Source organism: Catharus ustulatus, chromosome 9 (genome assembly GCF_009819885.2).
Source record: "Catharus ustulatus isolate bCatUst1 chromosome 9, bCatUst1.pri.v2, whole genome shotgun sequence".
NCBI lineage: Eukaryota > Metazoa > Chordata > Aves > Passeriformes > Turdidae > Catharus > Catharus ustulatus.
Genome location: NC_046229.1, coordinates 15,335,178 through 15,359,308, shown reverse-complemented (window position 1 = coordinate 15,359,308; position 24,131 = coordinate 15,335,178). Strand labels below are relative to the sequence as shown.

General features: G+C 42.6%; 1 protein-coding gene across 1 annotated transcript; it reads left to right on the top strand.

The window, feature by feature from the left end:
* The first annotated feature begins 1,260 nt into the window (after positions 1-1,260).
* On the top strand, positions 1,261-24,079 carry LOC117000395 (vitellogenin-2-like). Its single transcript, XM_033067982.2, has 35 exons — positions 1,261-1,303; positions 1,649-1,669; positions 1,852-2,003; positions 3,692-3,943; positions 4,084-4,245; positions 4,387-4,535; positions 4,959-5,109; positions 5,215-5,372; positions 5,453-5,618; positions 6,106-6,231; positions 7,250-7,468; positions 7,870-8,087; positions 8,202-8,299; positions 8,730-8,854; positions 9,468-9,569; positions 10,175-10,294; positions 10,393-10,582; positions 10,921-11,014; positions 11,793-11,978; positions 12,185-12,329; positions 13,031-13,259; positions 13,343-13,518; positions 13,776-14,066; positions 14,356-14,403; positions 14,558-14,644; positions 15,997-16,209; positions 16,301-16,443; positions 17,754-17,892; positions 18,735-18,870; positions 20,092-20,278; positions 21,532-21,623; positions 22,087-22,184; positions 22,262-22,421; positions 23,523-23,684; positions 23,810-24,079. Exons 1-35 carry the CDS (start codon positions 1,264-1,266, stop codon positions 23,920-23,922), a joined length of 5,148 nt encoding a protein of 1,715 aa, XP_032923873.1. The 5' UTR covers positions 1,261-1,263; the 3' UTR covers positions 23,923-24,079.
* Positions 24,080-24,131: the final 52 nt, after the last annotated feature.

Sequence of the window (24,131 nt, the reverse complement as noted above, 5' to 3'; positions counted from 1 at the left end):
TTGTCATGCTTCAATTTTTTTTTTTGGCCTACAGATGCAATCTTTGATCTAGGAACAAAATCCACTGTTTGTCAGACATTATAAATTATATCCTAATTATGAAAACCCATCAGCTAAACAGCATTACAAAAACTAAGCTATCTTGGAAAGGAGCCACTGGTCTGTTGATGAGATAATGAATCCAGTCCCTTCCCACAGTGAACTGGGCAGCAGCAGCTTTGGTTCTCCACCCACAGAGGAGAAGGTTGGTAGGCAAACAGTGGCCACACAGTGCCAATGTGAGCCCCCTGGTCCTAGGGCTGCCTTAGCCCTCCTTGTGCTGATTCCTAATGGAGCAGCTCCATGACCTGACCAGAGGGAACAGGTGGAAGTCAGGCACAAAGCCAAACCTTGGAGTCAAGAGTAGCCTGAGAGATCTGTGGGGCTGCCTAGAAAGGGACAGGGAAAATGCCTGCTGATGGGAGAAGGAGGCTCCACCATGGGGTGAAGATGCCACCGCTTGTTGGGCGATGTGAAGAATTTGGGTGACCTGCACCTGTTGTCCAGCTTTGTTAAGAGGTTTGATCTGTAACACCTGTCAGCCTCACCCCTTCACCCTTGCCAGGCACACCCCACCAACACTCCTCTGTGGCCAAACACACCAGTGAAAGGGGCTGGAAGAGAAGGCAGGTGAGGGAAGCATGGACGTCAGCAGCATTTAGCCATGGCCCTCGTGATGGTGACGGGAGGTTTGTGCTGCTGGGTGAAGTCCCTGTCCCAGAGAGCAGCGCTGTGCTGACAGCCTGTCCTGCTCACAGCAGGGCAGGGGAGGGCACGGTGTCACAGCAGGGCTGCCCAGGGTTTTGCACAATCCTGCTGGGGCACTATCACTTAGATAAGCTGTGTGTCTTATGGTCAGGTCAGGATAACCTGGACAAAGTCAGCACGGACCGCAATAGCACCGGGTGCTTTCAGAAAGTGAGGATAATTAGTAGTTTTACTTACATAATAATAAATTTTGGCTTTAACTATGCTTTAATATTTTTAAGTAGTTGTCTGTAAAGGTATTTTTAAGGCATTCAGTTAGGAAAGTGAGAACAACAGAACTTGTGATGGTTTTGGTTCAGCAAAAAATCTGTTGTCCTGACCCCAACCCCCTCTCCCTCAAAGGGTTTGTTGGGTGGTTGATAAGAAGTTGATAACTCAACAAAATTCACTGTGCCTGTTAATAATTCTTCTATAAAAGCCACAGATTTCTCCTTGTGGACTTCAGTCACTTTTAGCATGAAGGGACTCATCCTGGCCCTGGTGTTCGCCCTCGTGGGTAAGTTGAAGCTTTACCATCACTGCTGAGCTGTGACAGCCACTGTGATCCTGAGCAAATTGCATCTCCTTGGGGCTTTTCAGGGATATTTACAGCTTCATTTGCTGAAGCCCTTTTATAGCTTCAGCTGTAAACTGTTAGATTTCTTTGCTAAGCTCAGCAGCAGGAGAAAAGCCAAGCAAGCAGCAGCAGAGCTGGCATGGGCTTGGTGTCCTGGGGGTGTGGGGTGAGCCCCATTACTGGTGGTTTGCCAACCATTAGCACACCGGCTTAATGAATAATACATGAAAGGATCTACAGAAAAGTGGGTTTTTTTCATGAACGCTTCTTTTTCCTTCCTCACAGAGGGCCAGAAGCAGGACCTTGGTAAGTGGCTCCCCTCCCAGCCAGCAGCTCCCTTGCTGCCTTCCCTTACAGCCTTGCCTTGCCCACTGCTTGTACCTGTTTTTGGGCAGTGGCAGCTTCACCTTTCTTTGTTGGGCTGGTTCAAATAACATCACAACAGTCATAGCCAAGGAGGTGTTTCTGTTATATTTTTTCCCTAACAGAGCCTGTTTTTCATATGGGCAAGACCTACCTGTACAGCTATGAGAGTATCATTGGGCATGGGCTCCCTGAGAGAAGCCTGGCCATGGCAGGGCTGAGGCTGGCCAGCAAGGTGGAGATCAGCCGTGTGTCTCACAGTGACCACCTTGTGCAGGTAAATCACCCTGGCCATAGGAACCCACCCACCCACAATACCCTGCACTGAAAGATGCTTCATTCATCCCTTCAGGCTGGCAGAACAAGTGACAAAAAGACATAGAGCTCAGGCAAGAGCTGTGGGCCCTATCCATGGCTGGGATGACTCTCCAGTGATGATTCCCCAGTGAGAGCAGAGGTGTGGACGTGGGCACTGAGCTCTGTACACCCAAGGCAGGATGGGGAGGGCCAAGGGCACTGCTCCAGGCTCTGCACTGCATCCAGAATGTTTTGGGTTACTGGCCAGGACCTACAGAGAGCACCTCAACCTTACTGACAGCCTGCTCCTCTGCAGGAAGGAGCTGGAGCTGCTCCAGCTCTGCTGCCATCTGTATCTGAGCCCCCTTGACTAAAGCTACCTTGGGATCACCTCCACACCAAAATATGTCTGGCAGCTGCTTTAAAGAAATGTCCTTAACACAGTTTTACTATGGTAACCCTAAGCCTGAGTATGAACATGAGCATTCTAGAATGAAATATCTGTGTTTTTTAACCTGGTCCATAGCTTAAAAAAGCTCAGCACTGGAATTCAGATCTCACATGGGAAAGACCCAACCGTCCCCCTTTAGACATTCTTCACATAGGCATTAATTCAAATGTGAAGAATTCTAATGATAATGCCTGTGTTTATCCTAATGATATCAGATTTGGAAGCACTGTTACTCATCAAAAAGATTAAACCAAACAGCTTAAAATACTGGCATGGCATGAAAGACCACAGACTAGGGATTGAGAAGACAGCACGTGGGGAAAAAACTGTAAGAGTTGCCCTTAGCACTCACCCTAGGAGTTTTCTCACTCTAATCCTGCACATATATTAGTAAAACAGTGTGAAGGAATATCTATTGTGAAGCTTTACATGCCGCAATTGCAGGCTCTATGTGACCCAGCTGGAGCTGCTACAATATCAGCAGTTGCAGACAACAGTCTTGAGTAGGATTTAATTTGAGAAAATGTGACATGAGGCAAGCCACCCTTGCAGCATTGATTTAAAACGCCTAAAATAAAACAGAGCACTGAGCCCACACCTTTTCCCTCTACACAGGAACATGTACATTTATGCACGAGGGTGGGAGGTGTGTGTAAGAATGGGACTACAGGTCTGTGCCTGCAGGCACACACTTCCCACTAGGTAGCAGTCAAGGACTTGTGCACAAGCTTTACAGCCAGAGGAGCTCAGAGGATGTCAGCCACTTCCAAACGTGTGAGAGCTCCTGCGGTCACCTCTGCTCCCCCATCATGCCATGGCTTTGGTACTTGGGGATGTGCTGGACCTGGAGCAGCAGCCAGAATAGTCCCTGAGTGTTCAGGCAGGCAGCTTGGGCAACAATGGCTTGGCTGCCTTGCAGACTGAAGGGAGATCTCACTTGTCATCTGTGGGAAAGGAGTGAGTATCCTGATCCTACAATCCTACTGATTGTAGCTGGTGTTTTACTCCTTTTTCTGGCAGAAATCTTTCATGCAAGTTTCCATTTTCAAGGATGCTTCCTAGGCCAAGCACAGGAGTCTGAGTAGGACTTTGTTTCCTGCAATGCTGGACAAGTGACTTTTGTCTTGCCGTGGACAAGAAGTGCCCAGTTTCTGTATTATAGCAGTATTTCAGACTGATGGTGAACAGGTGGATTGTTTTCCTATTTTTGTTCACAGATTCGATCACCAAAGCTGGAGGAACAAAGTGGCTTCTGGCCCATTGACTCCTTCACTCCATCTTCGAAGCTCTCAGAAACCATTGCTGCATGTCTCAGCCAGCCCTTTAAGTTTGAATACACTGAAGGAAGGGTTGGAAGTATTTTTGCCCCTGAGGACTGTCCCATTCTGTGCACTAACCTAGTGAGAGGGATTCTGAACATGCTGCAGATAACCATCAAAAAGTCACAAAATGTGTATGAGCTACAGGAGGTTTGTTTTTCTCCATTCTGATTTTACTTTTATTCTCATTTTGCCATTCAAGAGTAAGTTACACTTCCCAGACCGTTTTCTTTAACCTTTTTATTGCTGTTTCAAGCGCGACATTCACTGTGTTTAACCAATACTTGCAGGCTGGGATTGAAGGCATCTGCCAAACCAGATATGTTATCCAGGATGACAGCAAGAATAACCGTGCCACCATTTCCAAGAGCAAGGACCTGACGGACTGCCAGGATAAAGCAATGAGGAACCTGGGAATGGCACACATCCGGCCCTGCCCCGCCTGTCCCCTGGTACGAGCAGCACGGAGCCACCGCTGCCCTGCTGGGGTGTGAGCCCCTGCTCAGCACCCACACAGCACTGATGCTCCTGGGGGGTTTGGCTTCTCTGACCAGCCCATTCCTGTTTCTGAGGGGGCCTCTTTGCGCTTCTAGAAAGCCAGGAACATTAAGGGCACAGTGACATTCACTTACAAGATAAAGTATGATGACAGCGGGGCTTCGCTGATGTCCGCTATATCAGACCAGGTGTACCAGATCTCTCCTTTCAATGAACCCAACGGGGCAGTCGTCATGGAGGCAAGGTAGGCACTGTGCATGTCCTGACATTATCACAGTCAGCAGGACTGCCTAAAACTGTTTATATATTTACTGTTGATTTGTGAGATAAACAAGAACCATCTGGCCTGTGGCTGCCAAGGGCCAAAACACCGTGCAGCCCTTGGGATGCCCAGCCCAGGATGCCCAGGATGTTTTGGGTGACCTGTGACCTACTGTTTAGGCCACAAAAAACATCTGTCCACCTCTCAGAGACTTCAGCAAACTCTCACAAAGGCTTTTGCAGTCATATGACTTTTCTAGGTAATCCTGAGCAAGGGATGAACAGAGAAGTGCACTCTCCTCTTGCAGTCCCGCTGGGAACCCCTCAGTCTGCTCCAATGCTGCATAAGTCCTCCATGCAGAGTGTGGTTACCGCCTACTGATGCATTTCCTTCTTTCCCTTGAAGACAAGAGCTGTCTTTGATCGGCACTAAAAGGCCTCCTGTCAGTCCACCAACATCTCCGCTGCAAAAACAGGGGAGTCTTCGTTATCATTTCTCAGGAGAGCTACTCCAGATGCCCATTCCTCTATTAAGGATTAAAAATCCAGATTTACAGGTATTAGAGGCTTGCTTTCACACGCTTTCATTATTTATAAGGTTAACAGGTCATCACAGAATTCCTTTGGACATGGCTCCTTCCAACTGCCTGTTTTTCCCACAGTTAACAGAGACACTGCGGCAATTGGTTCAGAATAACGAGAAAGGAGCCACTAAAGAAGCTTCAGCCAAGTTCCTACAAGTGGTCCAGCTTTTTCGTGTAGCAAGCCTTGATCAAATCGAGTCTTTGTGGCTGCAGTTTGTCAATGAACAGCCCTACAGGTAACCGTGGCCTTCAGCCGGGGTTTCTGATCAGAGGCACCCTGGGCAATGAGGATAATGAGTTCTCCTTTTCCTGGCAGGCCCTGGTTCCTGAGTGCCATCTGTGCTGCTGGAGCTACCGACACGTTCAGGTTCCTGAAGCAAAAAATCCATGACGAGAAGCTGAACATCTGGGAGGCAGCAGCGATTCTCCCTCTCGCCTTCCATTTTGTTACACCAAACAAAAAGACTTTGGAAATTGCCTCAGTGAGTACAGATCATTCTTCCTTCTGTTTTCCCCTCACTCCTTTTTATAGGTGAATTCACAGGACTGTAAGTGAAAGATACGACATATTTCCATATAAATTTGTAAAATTCAAGGTATTAACAAAGATGGGAAATGCTTCAGAAAATGTTCCCAAATACTTGTTGCCCAAAGTTTGTAATTATGTAATTACACTAAAGCCCACAAACTATAAAAAAACTGCTGTTGATTCTTTTTGCCAAATCAGAAGTTAAAGAGAAAAAAGACAAACTCAAGAAAATAATATATAATCAGTATCTAAATGTATACAGCATAACTTGTGCAAATCTACTTAATTTTCTTGTAGCTGAATGTCTAGTGTTTTATTTAATTTCTGAAATTATTTGGAAACAGCACACATCAATTTTATCTATTTCTCAAATGTAGTTATTGGTAAATACAGCTCTAATTACTAGAAACAGTAAAAAATGATACTTCTTCCTTCTGCAGAGTTTTCTGACCTGTCCCCAAATCCAGAAAGTGCTGATGCATAGGATAATTGTTTACCTAGGATATGGTAGCATGGTGAATAAATACTGTGCTCATGCTTTACTATGTCCAAATGAACTTCTTCAGGTATGTGACTCTCATTTCTTATTCATAAAAGGTGAAAAAAAATTTTTAAAGTACCTTTAATTTAGCTCTCTCAGTGCTGGTAATTAGGTAACTCACTATTTGCATGCCTCACTCAGCAATGCAAAGACAGAATGAAACACTGAGTTGATGCCTTTGAAAGACCAGGTTGTAACACTTCAGAACTTTAAATGTAGTACTAGAAGCCCATGAGGACAATGGATCCTTTCACCAGCCTGAAACTGAGTTGTGACAAAACTTGGATAAAAGCAAAATAATTATGATTCTATGATTCTACTTTTACATTAGGTAGAGTATACTTAAAAGATGTATTAAAAAGGCAGTAAAGTGTGAACATAAGCAAAGCTCTGGGTATGTCGTAGATTAGGGCTTCCAAGGAAGCCCTGCTACACAATTGCATTTCACTGTCAGAAATATTCAGGACATTGTCCTTGGACTGTGCAGCTCCAGCTCCTTGCTCAGCAGGACCACAGCACTGAGAAGGCCTTGCTGGTGTTTGACATGTGTTTAAATCTTCCAAAAAACAAAAGTGAAATAAAGATAAGTCATCAGAATGGGAATTTTGCTTCTCAGAACAGCAAAAGTGTTCAAGTAAACCTGAAATTATTGTAGGAAGCGAAAAATATGCAAGTGCAATTTGGCAGGGCTGGCAGAGGTGGCCCTGGGAATGACTGACCTTGGCATCAGCTCAGCACTGCCTTTGAACTTGCAACAGATTCTTTGGTGCAGGCACCCACCTGGGATTGTCTCCTGCACTTGAGCTCAGGCACGATCCAAAATCAATTTCAACACCGTGAGAGGAGAAAACCAAGTTTATTTGTATGGTCCATGTTTAGCATCCTGATAATGATGGTGAGACTTTTCCTGGGAGAAAAGCCTGAACATCTCAGTGCAGGGATTTGCAGCAGTAATTGTTTTGCTTGCTATGGCAATGCACATTTTCATGCATTATTACAACATCATTACCTGGTAAGATTAACAGTGTCTGCTCCATTTTCAGCCACTCCACGATCTTGCTACTGAAGCCACCAGCAAAGGTGACACCAAGGACATGTCCTTGGCCCTGAAAGCCATGGGCAATGCAGGAGAGCTAGCCAGTATCAAACGGATCCTGAAGTTTTTGCCAACATTTTCTTCAGCTGCAGCTTCATTACCAAACAGAATTCATGCTGATGCTGTGTTGGCCTTAAGGAAAATTGCAAGAAAAGACCCTGCAAAAGTAACTGAAATTATTATTTAAACAAATGTCTTAAGGGGTATGGATTGGGATTGCTTAGTGATTCAGGAATAATAAAACCATCAGGTAATGTTAGCAGCTCTGGACAGGCTTCTCAGTTACTAGTCTTCCTCTTGCCCCCACTGCAAACTCCTGACATCATCCCATCCTTGCTGACATCCTGGGAAACAGTTAGCTTTAGTCACTGTAGTATTCACCCCAATGGCTGTTTCTCCCCTCCCTGTTCACTGTGCACCCAGCAATATCTTCATTTTCAGGGACAGGTCCCAAGCCCACATCTCTTGTTTAGGCTTCTGTTCTCCATCCACTGCAGAGCTCTGTTCTGGAAACACAGCTCACTGGGAAGTTATGGGCTGCTCAGAGGTTCTATCTTCCTCCTGTAGGTAAGGGAGATCACCCTGCGGGTCTTTATGGACAGCACGCTTGCTCCAAATGTCCGAATGGTGGCTTGTGTTGTTCTCTTCGAAACCAAGCCTGCTCTTCCAACAGTATCGGCTCTGGCCAGCTCACTGCTGACAGAGCCCAGCCTGCAAGTAGCCAGTTTTGCATATTCACACATGAAGGCTTTGGCAGCAGGCAGGATCCCACAGCTCTATAAACTGTAAGTAGAGGAAGAAGTACATTTTTAGTAGAAAATTGAGGGTTTTTTCTTGCATTTTTCTAAGAATTTGGTCACAGTCGACTCTCTTCATAAGATTTTAATTCTATTACTCAGATCTGCTGCTTGCAACATTGCCATTAAACTTCTGGGCTCCAGACTTGACAGGCTGAGTTATCGCTACAGCAAGGTCATTCAGATCAGCGACTATTCCTGTGAGTACCAGCCACCCTGTGCACTTCCTCAGCTTAGGTACCCAAATGCTCCTATTGTCTTCTGTGATTTTCACCAAAATCCAATAATGAACTATGAGTTCAGTGCACTCCTGAAACAGAAAAAGCAGAAGAACCTCGTAACATGCAAAATTCCCTCCGACTCTTCCACAAATCGTTGGTATCTGCTGGGGAAAGTGGTGCTTGCACATGGATTTAGGCCTCCTTCTTCAGTCCCTAGGGTTGTGTTGACTCTGCCCTAGAATAAAGCCCTCCTCTTGAGGTTGCAAACTTTAAGACCCATGGGATTGAATCTTGACAGAGCCCCTTGTGATCTACTACAGCATGTACCTGAGGTGGCTAATGTGCACTAGACTCCTTGGGGGACCCTAATTTCTGCTGCCTGTTTTTTTGTTTTTTTTTCCTGTGACAGCTCAGTATCAGGCTGGTGCCATTTGGAGAGTCTATCTAATGAACAGTCCCAGCACCATGTTTCCATCTGATATAATCACAAAAGTAAGAGGATATTATGCAAACACTGCAACGGATATTATTGAGGTAAGTATTGCATTAAGGCAGCCAGCTTTTGGACTGTGATGTAGTGTTTAATTCCATTTCTGGCTGTGAGGGTGGATGTGAAAGGGAAAATTTAGATAATGATTATGATTGTACTTAGGCTTCTTTTATTTGGGCTTCTTGACACATACATTCATCAATGAATACATCCAGTATAGGCATGTGAGTCTAGGAGCAGAGGGAAGCTTAGGCAGCAGAACATCCATCTGCCCACCTAAAGTTACGTGGGATCCAGGATGTTTTGCATAAGTACAGGGAAATTAAATTTCAGCCAGCAGTACAGCCAGGGCAGCACAAAGCTCCATGTAACAGCATGCAGGAATTTACACAGCTTCTTGGGCAAGCTTTGCAGCCTGGGCTGAGTTCTGCACTACCCTAAAATTATCCCTGCTGACTAATTTAAGGCTGGCTGGCTCAGCACGTCCTCAGCATCTGCAGCCATAGCCTGCAGCCATCCGCCAGGTAGACATGTCCTTATAACGCAACGGCTTCGTGAAACAAGTATTTCATGTGGCCTCGGTGCGTTAATGTCAAGCACAAGAGTTTTCCTGAGCTCTCTAGTACTTGGGCTGTGATGCCTGCCTCTTTCCTACAGGTGGCTTTCCGGTCACAAAGCCTAAGCAAGCTGATAAGGAAGCAGAACATTCCCTTTGCTGAGTATGACACGTACAAGACCCTGAAGGAGCTGGGTAAATCGGTACGTCTGGGCTCCCTTCTGACCTGTCTGCAACAGACAGCTCCCAATAGCACCAGGGTTGCATCACCCACCCACTGAGCCATGCCTTTGATGTTTCTGGAAGAAAGGAGTCCGTCATCCTGTTCAGTCACAGAAAGCTGTACTCACATTGTACTTACTCTCTCAACAGATGCCACTTTTTCACTCAACATGTGTCAGCTCTTAATGTGTAGTACAAAAGAGGAGGACGTTGCTGCGAGCCAAAATGTTTTAAAGTGTATGTTAGAACACACTAAGTAGTTGCTCTTCTCTTTTAAAATTATAATTGAACAAGGTTTTTCCTTCATGAGTCCTTGGGTGTCACCTACTACTTACAGCAGCAGAAATTACCAAGCCCTTACCTCATCCTTACATGGGAAACTCTCCCTGAAATCAGCTATGCAATATAAGAAAGGCCACATTGGTTCAGATCTGTAATATATTTATTGGGTTTTTGGCTAAGGAACCACAGTTCTCATCCCTCAGATAGGGTGCTATCCTTCAGATGTATTTGTTAATACATTGCTCCATTTTAAGTGACATTTTCTGTTTCTTCCCTTTCTCCCATTCTGTCCTTAACACCACAGCTTCTGGGATGGAAAGAACTGCCACCTGAAGACCCCCTGATATCTGCTTACTTCAAAGTGTTGGGTCAAGAGATTGCCTTTGTTGACATCGACAAAGATGCCATTCAACAGATAATGATGGTACTGACAAGGCTGTTGATGTTTTCTCTGCAATACTGAATAATTTGTCTTCTGTGTCTCCTCTTACCTACTTCCCTAATCTATTTCTCTGTTTCCAGAGTCTAACTGGATCATCAGACTGGCAGCCAGTGGTGAAAAAAGTGTTGGAAGAGGTCCAGAGAGGCATTTCAGGCCGATGGACCGTGCCAGTGATGGTGGCTGAGATGCGGCACATCGTCCCCACCATCGCTGGCCTGCCGCTGGAGCTCGGGCTGTGCGCGGCCGCGGTGGCCCAGGCTGCGGCTGACGGTGAGCTGGAGATGCCAAACTCAGCAGCTCCCCCACAATAGTTGTGGGTCCAACCCCTTTGCTTAAACGAAATCCTTCTACAATCTTGAAAAATACCCCAGTAATGTCAAAACATTAGTGACCAGCTGCCTCCAAAAGGTTTGAGAAGTAATTAGGATATTTCACCTGAGACATATTTGTGTGACTCTGGTCTGGATTAGGAACCTTTAAATAACCATGTAAAGTATTTCAAAATCTAAAAACACTGCCCTTGCATTAACTACTATGCTTACTGAAAGTATTGTATCCCCAGAATTTATTGTTTCATTGTTCATATAATTTCTGCCTGTCTTTTTCAGTGGATGTAAAGGTATCACCACCGGTAGCTGACAATTTTAGACCATCACAGTTGTGGGAAACCAAGATGGATATTCATGCTGACATCAGGCCAAAGTAAAAATTACATGTATTTTCGCACACAAGCATTTATAGTTATAGTTACAGTTATATTTGACATAGATATATGGTGGCATGTAGCTATACAGGGATCTTACTTGTCCCAGATTTTGGACAGATGTGCTAGTCTAGAGCAGCAAAGTGGTGAGAAAGCAACACAATCCCCTGATGCTTTACAACCCTGCAAATCTAGCAATGTGCATGGTATCCCACAGGATACCGTGCTGTTCTGCCATTGCTAAAAATGCTTACAATTGTAGCTGTTCAATGATTAAAGATACTAAGATGTGAAAATACGTTATCTTAGGTATCAAGTTTTTTACAATTTCAGCATAGAATTTCATCATCACCTGGCATAAGCCAGAAGGATTTCAGGAGGGAAAGGGAAGTGCTTCTGGATCTGCAAAAGCAACAGTACTAATAATGATAATGGTAACAATGATGATGATGATAATAATAATAATTATAGTTGTAGTGATAATATTCTAAAAATAGGCAGAATCTGAAGCTACAAGATTCTGGAGGTAGCTTGTGCTCTAGCAGTGTACCAGTGACAATGCAGTCAGAAGGTCCACATTAGCTTTGTTTTTCAGACAAATCACCTTTTCCAGTGGCATTTCAGCTTTTTTCTTATCCTATTATGATAAATCTCTTCATCCATCAGTAATGGGTCTTAGAGTAAAATGAACAGCATGAAAATGTAGTTTTGCATTTCAAAGTTAAATTTTTGCATATTAATATATAATTATGCCTGGTTTTATTTCCATTCTTTCAGAGCATATTTTCATATGATTGCAATGATGGGGATTAATACTCAGTACTTGCAGAGTGGTTTTGAATTTCATGCAGAGTTCAGTGCCAACACTACAATGAAATTTGATGCCAGGATAAATATGAAAGAGAAAAATTTGAAGATTGAAACCCTTCCCTGCCATCAAGAGGTTGAGATCGCAGCTGTGAGGTACAGAAGAGCTTTTTTTCATGTTGCTTGCTGTGTGTTACTGATTGTGAGTTCCCAGTTATAAAATCACAAGTATAAAACTGCTTGTTAAGGTCTGCCATACCTTGGCAGCTGCATAAAGCTTAGTACTGCCTTTTTTGCACCAGCAAAGATGGGTAGAGTGAAATCAGAAGGTGTTACTTGTGTGCCATTTGACACCTCCACAGGAGTGAAGTTTATGCTATTTCAAGGAACATGGAAGAAGTAGATTTTGAAAAGAAATCCCGGATTGTCCCCAGAGCAGAAATACCAAGTATCTCTGGCCAGCTATTGCAGTCAACAGAAGGATCTTCAAAACCTGGTAGCTGGAAGGTAAGGAAGCCTCTTGCAGAGATCAGAGAGCTCTTCAGAACGGCTGGGCACCCCTGACACGGGAGCTGGCTAACCAGATCACAAACACAATGGGTTCATGACATGATCCTTCACAGTCGCACACTTTCTTCACTGCATGCAGGCAGGGCTGCTTTGACAGCATGTCTTCTGATTTCTTTACAGTCATGGGTGGGGGCCTGAAATTCACATCCTTTGTACAATATCTCATTTTTTTCTCAATCAGAATAATGCAAAAAATATGGGTTTTGGGCCCAGTATATATTTTTCTTCCCAAATCCTGAGATAACTCTGAGTGGATTGTAGAAGCAGATCCTTCCATGTACTCTGCAGCTTCTCAGGCTAGTGTGGGAAGGCTACACTGGCTTGCAGCAGGAGGGAGAGAAGCCTGAAATGACTGAAATGCCCCTCCAAAGAGCCCTGCAGATTCTCATTGGAAAGTGTGTTTGTGAAGCACTACCTGAGAAAGGGTGGGCAGGGGAGCTTTCCTCTTCCACAGAGCATTTTGCAGGAAACCCCACTGCTTTCAGTGCCTGGATCTCTAAGTCTAAGCACTGCTTCCTTCTTTAAGCATGACTGTCATCATTCTCTACATTAACTGGAAGAATTATTTTAAGAGCTGGGACAATTAAATTTTTTTAAATGGAAAATGACTTTATCTGCCATATTTTTGTTTAATGCAGCAAAGCAGCATACTTAATATGATATCCAAAGGATACCAGCAAGATTCAGAGGAGATACATCACAACAGTGCAGGAAGAAGATTTTACACACGCAGGTTCTGTAAAAAATTTGAAAGTTTGGGATGTTCTACTTGTCTCAGCCTTAAATCACAAAATTCTGCTTTCCTAAGAAATACCTATCTGCACAAATTATTTGGAGAATTTGAAGCCAAAATAATTATAAAGCCAGGTACAGTCACAATAATATGTTTTTCTGTCAATCACTGTAAATAAAGCTCAAGCAGCACAACCTTGGAATGCTTTTGCCTTTAGTTCATACAGATGCTGATATTGACATAATACAGCTGGAGGTTCAAGCAGGATCCAAAGCAGCTTCAAAAATAATTGAGGTATCAAGCTCAGGGTCAAAGGAAGAGGGAGAGACATCTCCATACGAGGATATTCGAGCTAAACTGAAAAAGATTCTCGGCATTGACAATGTGTTCACGGTAAGAGACTTTGAGCATCAGAGAGGGAAATGTTTCCTATAATGAAGCCAAGGATTTCTGTTGTGGAAAACTGGCATGGAAAGCAAGGAACTGGGCTGGGAGGAATGGGCCTGAGCGAGTTCTGGTACAGATTCTGCAGTGTGTGGGGACAGGAAGTTCTATTTCCTTGGAAGCCTGTGGTGAGCCTCTTGTCTGACAGCCAGGGAAACATTACAGAACAAGCTATACATTCATAATGATTTCAACTGTTTTTGGAGGCTTCAAACAAAACACGGCGCCGCACAAAACGGATTAACCGAGAGTACGAGACTGCCGGCACCGGCCTCTGGGCAGAGCCCAGCACATCCCTCCTCTCCAGCTCATCCTCGTCCTCTGCTGCTTCCTCTGCTGCTTCCTCTGCTGATGGAAAGAAGCATGGCAGCAAGAGCAGCAGCAGGAGCAGCAGTGGGAGCTCTGCTAGCAGCAAAGCATGCAGCAGCAGCAGCAGCCAAGAAGACCACTCTGGGGACAGGCACTGCAGTGGGGACAGTGAATACTCCAACCAACAGGTAATTCACTCTGGCTGGACATTTTTATATTTCTTACAGTGATTGTTTTTGTACATCAGAAATTGTGCTCATAGAGCACGGACCAAACAAAGAGGAACCATGGTTCTCTGAAAGCATTTCACATCAGAATTTTGACATTTCAGAAATTTTCACCGTAAAATGTTTTTAAAAATTTAATTTTGTTGGCCTTTTTATTTTTCATACTCAGAACTGAAATTTTTTACACATTTAGGAAAAGTTAGTTCTTTATTTTCTCTTGGGTCTTCTTACATACTATCTATCTTCACAGGCAAACCCACCTGTTTACCAGCTTTTGTTTAAGCCAGCAGATGACCAGGTACATTTTCTGTGTATACTGGGAGCAAGGTGTACAACTACTCTTGCTGTCTTTGCTGCAATTAGATCTTCATTCTCTAAGAGTAAAAATAAAATTAATTAATCCTGCAACAACTTCCAGGCACCTGTTTCAAGGTGATTCTTTGTTTTTGCAGGACACAGGAGCGGAAATCCTGAACATCAGCATCAGCTCTTCCTCTTCCTCAGCTGTTGATGAAAATGTCTCTAGAGCGATATCTCAGGTGAGTGTCTTAATCTGCAAGAAATCCAAACATTTGCTTTTAATTTCCAGTTGCTGTGTATTTAAAACAGAATAGGAAAATTCAGTGATTTAGCATATTAGGTATATAGAAAGTAATTTAATTGTTTCTTATTTTATGAAGGTGAGCACATTGATAGTCATTGAATGTAATTTAATATTAATTTAAAACAGGCTACATTTCTAAATGAAACTGGAATGTACTGCTGTACATATTGAAATTTGTCTGGCTCAGTAAAAAAATCACTATAAAAATCAGCACTTTAGAAGTGCTGACCTGCTGGATCAGAAACTGGTTTCAGGGATATTTTCATTGTATATCTTTCCGAAAATCTTTAGAAGTTGACTCTGCCACTCATTTGTTCACTGGGTCCTCGCTACAGATTCCTTCTGCTCATGTTAGCAGAACTGCAACAGGCCTTCAAAAAACCTTGAGTTTGCAGCAAGGTTCCAACTCTGAGAGAAGTCCAGGTGCTTATTCAGGAGTGTCTGCATGGCACATAGTTAATGGTTCCTGATCCTTCTATTAGGACTGAGGGAATCTGGAGCACATTTCAACAAAGAAAAATTTCACACATTTTAGGCAATGACCTACATGCCTATGAAATAACAACCCTTACTTTGCTGAGGCATCCCTTCCGCAGCAGCAGCTCCCAGTTGTTAGTGCAAGTAGCTTGTGGGAAGAGGGCAACCAGATTGACCTTCTCCCCCACCATTGCCATGCAGCTTAAATTCACCTCTCTTGTCCATCCTTTCACCACGTTACAACTTCCCTGAACTCTTTCTCAGCCACAGCCTTGCTCTTTCCCCATTTCCCGCTAAGCCCTCTCCAGTTCTGTCTCACCCAATCCTTTTGTGTGTCTCTGTCACTCAGACCTGGTAGCACAGCTGGCCCACAGCAAATTCTGCCTGCAGCTGTCCCCTGGCCAGGTGGGGACTGTCCACAGCTCAGGTAGGACACTCAGGCAGGCAGGTGATGCTGCTGGGCACAAGGGTCCAGTGTTGGGCCATGTGCTGCTCCTCATGCAAGTACCACACTTTGGACTGCCCTGAGCAGACCCCCCTGTAATACAAACTATCGTGGTTTTAAACAGATGATCAAGCTAGTTTATCAAAAAGGCAGTTTTAACTGCAGTTTGGTAAGAGAGCAGTGCTGAGCTGGGTCATATTGGTTCTTAATCCAGTATCATACTTCTTTTAGTTGCGAGGAAATTATTTTGCAAAAAAAATTTCCAACACAGTCTTACTTGCATAGGTCATGCCAGTGGTTTTACTATCGTAATTCTAATACCTCATTTACATCTTTGGTCTCTATTTCCTCTCTACTCACTGAAGCCTAAATTCTTGGGAGACAGCAAGCCACCAATACTGGCTGCAGTTCTTCGTGCCATCCACAGAAACAAGCAGCAAACGGGCTTGCAGCTTGTCCTGTACACTGATACACAACCCAAGAGGTGGAGAATACAGATGTTTGGTTCAAGCATCACAGGGCCCAGCAGATGGAAACTCTGTGCTGATGCTTCAGTAATAAATTACCGAAAAGTATCAGTAAGTTTAAAATATCAATCAGCTCAAATACAAATGAACCATAATGATCTCACGTGTTTTATGCAAACGTTTATTTATTTCTCTCTACTAGGGCTCGCTTAAATGGGGAAAAGATTGCCAGGACTACCAGATTGCTACTCAGATTGCAACAGGGAAATTTGCTGTTTATCCAGCTATGCAGATGAAGCTGGAGTGGCTAAAAGTGCCTTCAATAATCCGAACAACTGCAAGTTGGTGAGATTTCGCTCTAGTTTTTGAAAAATATATGGCAATGCTCCAAACAACTACAGGTTCAGTTCTGCAATTTCCAAGCTGGAAAATTTCCCCTTAATCAATAGGATGTTATAAAATCAGATTACATATATTTGCTTTTTCTATAGTCATTCCCTCAAAGCATATTGCATTTTTGTTTGCAAGAAAACCATTTGGGATTATGGGATTCACTTAATCTATTGCAGACCTGTAATTTAAAGTGCCTGAATTAGGAGATTGGTCTTGTCATCCTTCCTGATTCATGGAGGCTTGGAGCAGAAGCCTGAACTTGGTTCTCTGAAGAAGTTAGTCTCTTACTTAATTTCCTAATGCAGGCACTTGCCTCTGGTTTCTAAAGCAGGTGATACAAATATTTCCTATAAGGCTTAAATAACAAATGTTTTATGACATTTCATGTAAGAAAACTCTGCACTCTGGCTTCAATTCACATGTGTCTCCTTTGTCATGAAATATCTGTTGCATTCATTCACTGTATCCCTTCATGTTTGGCTGCAATAACATATAGACCACATTGAAGCCTATTTTTTTTTGGCATAGCACTACTAAAATACAGACATGTACAGCAACTCAGTTAACTAAATACACATGCAACACAAGTTTTCACATTAAAGGCATACAGGTGATTTGATTAGAAGTATGCTGAAGAGAATAACTTTTTACATTAGATTGAATTACCCACAGCTGTTATCTGCTCTTATTAGAGGAGATGAAATCATTCAATTGACCATCCTGGAGCAAAGCCACAGAACTTAACTTTTTTCCTGCTCTGAGGCTATGCCTTTTTACAAAGTAATATTTTCTGTATTTCTCCATTTGAGCTCCAAGCTTGTTTGGAAACTCATTTGTAGACATCCCTCTATCAGCTTGTTGACAGTCTCAGTGGGCAAAGGATCCTTGCCTAAAGTTACTCCTGCAGGACATATTAATGTGAAATATGAATTTAACATTTTTAGCATGTTAGTTGGGGGCTTATGTAATTGATGCCTATTTTTAAGTCTGGATGTGTTTGAAACAAATTTGCCACTCTTTTCTTCTCATATCACTTTCCCATCCAGCCTCTTGAGATCTTTTACACCAATTAAAAATATATTTGCCTGCCCCTCCTTCCATATACGACATCATGCATCACCAAACTCTGATGCAAAACGTGCCCTGATGCTAACACAGGATGCATATTGCTTTATGGGGGTATTTTAGTGTGAACAAATAATAACCATTTTTTTTCAAAGACAGTTCATTTTAATTGCTTACTTCTTTTTTTTTTTTTCCAGGATTTACTCATTTCTTCCAGGAGCTGCCTATGTGCTTGGGTTTTCCCAAAGGCAACAGCGTGGTCCCTCTCACCAGGCAACCTTGGTTATGGCTTTGACATCCCCAAGAACCTGTGATGTTGTCTTTAAGATGCCAGAGGTAACAATTTCCTCCATCTTTTATCCTGAAGCAGTCAGTACCTTGGAAATGGATGATTAAGGGCTTTTTAAACCTGCCTATTAAAGAAAAAAGAAAAAAAATCAAAACTATAAAGAAGCTGCCTTCACAAGACACTATATTCATGCAGTTGGTTTTACTATGTAAATATCTTACAACATGTCTTTCTCATGCAGCATGCAAGCATATGAAATAAGAAACAGGTTAGAAAACAATCATCATGATTGATAGCACGTTGAAAAATAAATTATTGAAAAGTCTGCTGAAGAGAATAACTTTTTACATTAGATTGAATTACCCACAGCTGTTATCTGCTGTTATTAGAGGAGATGAAGACATCCAATTGACCATCCTGGAGCAAAGCCACAGAACTTAACTTTTTTCCTGCTCTGAGGCCAAATTCTCCTAAAATCTTTAGAAAGGTAATAGTTTTTGCTGTGTTCTGAAAAAGACAGTAAAACCAGGCTGTTGAGATGGCCAAACAGCAGCACTTGATGTATAGGCAGAAAGAGGATGTGCATCTCAGGTAAGCAAACTGTTCAGCCTGAGAAAAAATGTGATAGACAGATACCCATAAAGCTGCAAATTGGTGGCTATCCAAATTCATTTATAGCACTGCTGTTCCATAGGTTGCAGATGTGTCACACTGTAGAACTATTTCATGCTGCAGACAGAGGACTTGATTTCTTTTTCACTCTGACCGAAATCCAGAAGCTAATTTAAATTTCAGTCGGCACAGTTCTCTTGGAACATTAGAGGAAAATGCTACCTTATCTCTACACTGTACTTTGTGTTTCCATTCATGTTTGCTTCCTGAATTTCAGCTCACAATTTATGACACGGCCATCAGTCTCCCCCTGCCAGTCCCTTCACATCCGGCTACAATGAGTGCAACATTACCATCCTCTGACTGGAAGGTCTTTTCCCAAGTAACACTTTCAGTCCTTGAAAGTCTCAAAGGTCAGCAAGTAACTATCTGCACAGACATTGATTTACAATGTAAATTTTGTAAACATGATTTACACTTTTGATAAAATTTGTTTTTACTTATTTATTCGCTTAAAAATCAGTTGGACATCAGATAGAAACAAAGCATCTCTATGAAAACCTGTGAGGCTGCAGGATGTAAAGAAATGAAGCCATACAATGAAGATTAAACATTCAGTTCCATGCCAAATAGTGCTTCCAAATACATACCTTCCCAAATGCATCCATTTCAGCTTCACTGCAAAATTGCTTGTGAAGAAAATACAGTACAAAATTTGTGAAGAGGAACATCTAAGTGACCTCTAATTTGGGGTGCTCTGCTTGATTAGCACTGTTATGTTGAAGCTGAAACAGCTCCAAAAGTATACTCATTAATTTCAAATCCTGCACTTTGAGTTTGAAGGGATTATTGTTTGATTAATGCTGTATTAAGAATTAATCACATTATACTTACTTAGGGTAAGTTTTAAAATTAAAAGCTTTAAGTAATCCTGCAATAAGGAGTCACTTTTTGCTTGGAATCTGTGGGATAATATCATACCATGCATATTTATAAGGTGTCCCTGTCCACAGCAGGGGGATTGGAATTAGATGATCTTTAAGGTTCCGTCTAACCCAAACCATTCTATGATTCTGTGGTATTTCTTTGGTAAGCAACAAAACTAATCTTTATTAATTACAATTGTTGCAAAATAATTTCTAATCAGAGCTGGTAGGATTTCCAACAAAATTCCATTACAGTAAAAAAGAGAAAAGTGTAGTGTGGCATTTTTTCCTTCACAACTTCTAACTATTTCCAATCCTGGTTGTGACTCAATGAAGGTATCAGCATTTCTGTGAATTTTCTCTAGTGTTAATGATATGTGAATTGTTATCAACCTTTGTGACATTATTTTGACTAAAACAAAGTTAGAAAAGCCAAAATGCCACAACCCAAGAGTTGCACCAGCACCAGCTGTGAGCAGAATTCATCTCACACAATGACTGAATCATGGGGGTGCTGTCTGGGGACTGGCAAAGTTTTACTTTTGAATTATTACAAATCTAAAATTTCATCTGACTGAATTAATTCACTTCTACATTGGAATACACAGAACCAGGAGATTTCTTTTTTTCTTTTAATTACAAAACAAAAATAAAAAGCTGTCTTATATAAACTATAAAATGTTTACTTTTTACTGGTTTTTTTTCCAGGTCATTGTACAGTTTTCCAAAATAAAATCACAACCTTCAATGGTGTTGAATTTAACTATTCAATGCCTGCAAATTGCTACCATGTCTTGGTGCAGGACTGTAGTCCAGAGCTTAAATTCCTGGTGATGGTGAAAAGACTTGAAGAGTCTGCTGATCTTACAGCAATAAATGTCAGACTCGCCAGCCAGTAAGTAATTGAAAACTTACAAAAACCAGATGCCAAGCTGAAGATGCTATAAATGAAGATCAGATGGGTAGGACAGACTGGCACTAGCATTAGACTCATGCAGAAAGTACTGATGTCAATGGAAAGATAGCTAGGAGTGTCACTGGGGTTTGGGACTTCGTCTTTTAAAAGTGCTTCTGAAATATATTTGAGGTAAATTCACAGTAACCTCAAGTCTTTACTGCCCCAAATTCTTCATAAATTTGTTAGAATTTAATCATCTCATTTCAGTACTTAGTGATTAGGCAGACACATAAACTATAAATCCAGAAGGAGCTGTTGTAATCATTAGTTTGGCCTTCTACACTAAGCTAATACTTAGAACAAATTAGAACCCACACTCATTACAGCAGGGTTCTTGAGAAGTGGACATAGCTAGAAAGGGCATTACTTATCCCACGTTAGAGGGACTCTCTTGGTACATAATGTTCTAATCTATTTGAAATTAATTTAAGACACACTTTGTTTCAGCCTTGAGCAATCACCCCTAAATTGTATGGGATTATGCATACTAAAATCATTGTAGTGAGTGTTCTTCAAAGCACATAAACAGACTTTGATCTATTAGGTTTCATTACAAGTAATTATTTATTTCTGACAAATGTGTGCCTAACTGTGCCATAATGTTAGAGTGACAAAGGGAATTCCCTGTACCTGTTTTGTGGAAGAACACAAGGATGCTTGTTTAATAGACTGTATCTTTTGTGATAAAGACATTCCTCATCACTGAATCATTCCTGATTGCTTCATACAATTGTATGGATGTGCTTTTGATGTGCTTGAGCTTCATGTTTCTTCATTAGAGCAAGCACTCTTCTGAAGAAAATACTACAATACACAGACTGTTCAGGCTGTAAGAGAACTGCCCTAGGGAACCCAATCTTCCTTTGAAATGTAAAGCACCTTTAATTTATGTGAAGATAATAGCAATTAGGTTGTTCTGCAGCAAGGCTCCTGTAGCCTGATGTCTTCCTGCCTGAGTTGTGGCCACGAGCAGGCACTCAGAGACCAGTGCAGCCAGAGCAAGATGCACTGAGAGCACTCTGCTGACACACTGTCCTGGGCCCCCTTAGTCTTCCTCCTTGAGGGCAGGAGGTGATTCATGCCAAAATGATATGAGCATCCTGCAGTGACGGTTCTGCCAGAACAGGAAATTATAAGCTGAGTAGGTCAAAGCAGAAGCATTTGCTAACATTCATTTCCTTTATTCAAAGTGAGGTTGACATGTATGTTTCCAATGGACTCGTCCAGTTGAAGATTAATGGCGTCCAAGCCCCAAGAGATCTTTCATACACATCTAATTCTGGTAAGAGACTCATCTTTAGATTTTGTTTAATCTTTCCTGATCTTTTGAGAAGGAGAGGATGTGATCCTGGAAACACATCACAAGATAACAATCATCCTAATTTGAGGAGATTTTATCATACCTCCATGCAAGCTTTTCTAGTGGGTGGCAAGAAAGATGAGCAAAGAAAGAGATGCTGATCCTGTGCACCTTTGCACAGAGCAAAAAAATGCAGGGTTGTGGTACATTTTGCTGATTCCAGAGACCCACAGAACAAGCATTTAGATGATGCCTGTCACACCCATGCCTGGTGGCTTCAGCTTTTCCCAGGGCAAGGAGCAGTAGTCTTTTTACTTCCCACCATCTCTTTTGAGATTCTTTAAAGCATGCATTATGTCCCCAGGAACTTAACAAATGGTTCAGGGTGGACTCTAAAACAGCAACTTCATTTCAGAAAAGATCTCATTTTACTTTTTTGTTGCAGCTGCAAGCATGCTGATCAGCAGTGAAAAGAAAGGACTGACACTAAAAGCCCCCGACTATGGCATAGATAAACTATATTATGATGGGCATAGACTTGAGGTAATGGTTAAGTTACTCTCAGTGGCTTTAGTTTAAAGAAAAGCATTTACATGCAACTTTTCTGTATTTCCACAAAGGTTCAAGTTGCTTTCTGGATGGCTGGAAAAACATGTGGCATTTGTGGAAAATATGATGCTGAGACAGAAAGAGAATATCAAACGCCCAGTGGATATTTAGCTAAAGATGCTGCGAGTTTTGGTCACTCTTGGATCATCTCAGAAGACCCCTGTGCTGGAGGTATTAAGATTCCAACACATATCATTCCAATATCATTGTCTTCAAGTAATTAATTAATCATATGAAAAGATGGTTTATATTAATTGCAGTACAGTAATCTTGTTTTTTGTTATTTTTGTGATTAGTGGCCACAGACTAAAGAAGAAAAACAAATCTGTTTTTCCTGAGTTAGGTAGTTCCCAGCAAGTTCTAGGGTTTTTTTAGGGTTTGTTTCGGGTTTTTTTAAATCAATTTATGCATTGTGTAGTTACCTGGAGTTTGTGTGTTCAACTTGAAGCTCCCTAAGTTGATAACTTAGTAGGAAAAGGAGGTAGTTTGACTGTTGACAAAAGTAATTTTATGTCATCTTTAATAGTTTCATTCTTTATTTTCATTCTGTTATTTCCAGGCTTTTAATTTAGATTTAATTTTTTAAAAATCATATCTAGCCCTGACTATCAAACTAAAGGGTATTTGAGGTGGGAAAAACTTGTTTTAATTTCCTTGGGCTAAAGATTAACACAATCTGCAAACTGCAGCCTGGGAATAACTGATTGTTCTTGCCATCCAAGTCAACATGAATGCGTTGGTTACATTAGGGTGCCCTACACATTTTGTGTGGAACACAACCCTCTGGCCATGTGTTGGCCTTTCTGTAATGTATTCCTAGATCAAGTTTGCTGGGGTGACTGGTCCAGGAAAGCCTGGATCATAGACTTATGGACTAAGCTATTCAGCCATGGCAAGGCAGGGTGATGCTGCTCACAGTGCAGAACGGGATATTTATATGTCTAGGAGCCACTGCTGCCCCAAAGTGAAGTGCTGCCTTAGTTAAAGTGGAGTGTCAGCTGACCAGGTTTTCACATTTATCTTTTTGGATTTGGACATCAGTGTCCCACCTAGATCCCACTGACAAGCCTCTGTCCTTGCAACTGTGCTCCATGTGCCTCATTTTCTCACAGCCTGAACCTTTGACAAAAAATGGATTCACTTAAACCAGATTAGTTTATCTAGCTTGTGTCACACTGTTCATCCACCGGTGTTTGCTAATTCTACAAATTAAGTCCAGAAAGTTATTCACCTAAACTCTGTGCATGCTTTAAGAGGGTTCATGTTTTGTAGCTTGTAAGTTGCAGCGCAAACTTGTGAAAAGTGAGAAGCCAATTTCATTTGAGAAGACAGCAGCAAAATGCTTCTCTGTGGAGCCAGTCCTTCGCTGTGTGAAAGGCTGCTCAGCAACCCAGACTGTTCCCGTGTCCGTGGGCTTCCACTGCGTTCCAGCCGGTGAGTCTGGCGGCCCTGTGCACACAGTCTGCGTCTCTGCGGTTCTGTGAAAAACCGCGAGTGCCCCGCACTAACACACGAGTACCCCGATGTGTATAACCAGCCCCGCTCTCTTTCTCCTTTAGACTCCGCTCTCAGCCTGGACGGGCAGCCTAGGCTGGACCAGAAATCCGAGGACGCCGTGAGCTCTGTCTCGGCTCACACAGCGTGTTCCTGCCAGCGGCAGTGCCCGGCCTGAACCCGCAGGCCCCGCTCCGGCTCGGCTGCGCTGGCTCGGCCAGCGGGGATGAGCTCCGTCCCGCCGGGAGACCGCTCTGCTTCTTCTCCTGGAGATCTTGGAAACAACCCGGGCACGCGTTCCCGGATGACCTTTCAATAAACAGCTGTTCTGTGAACGCGTTCGGCCGAGCTCATTTGTCCTGCACAGGCGGCGCTCTGAGGGCGGCT

Coding starts and splice junctions, on each gene's coding strand:
- LOC117000395 (XM_033067982.2), top strand. CDS start 1,264: ATGAAGGGACTCATCCTGGCCCTGGTGTTCGCCCTCGTGG. Junction 5,110..5,214: donor TTAAAAATCCAGATTTACAG/GTATTAGAGGCT, acceptor TTTTTCCCACAG/TTAACAGAGACACTGCGGCA. Junction 13,260..13,342: donor CAAAATAATTATAAAGCCAG/GTACAGTCACAA, acceptor TTTTGCCTTTAG/TTCATACAGATGCTGATATT.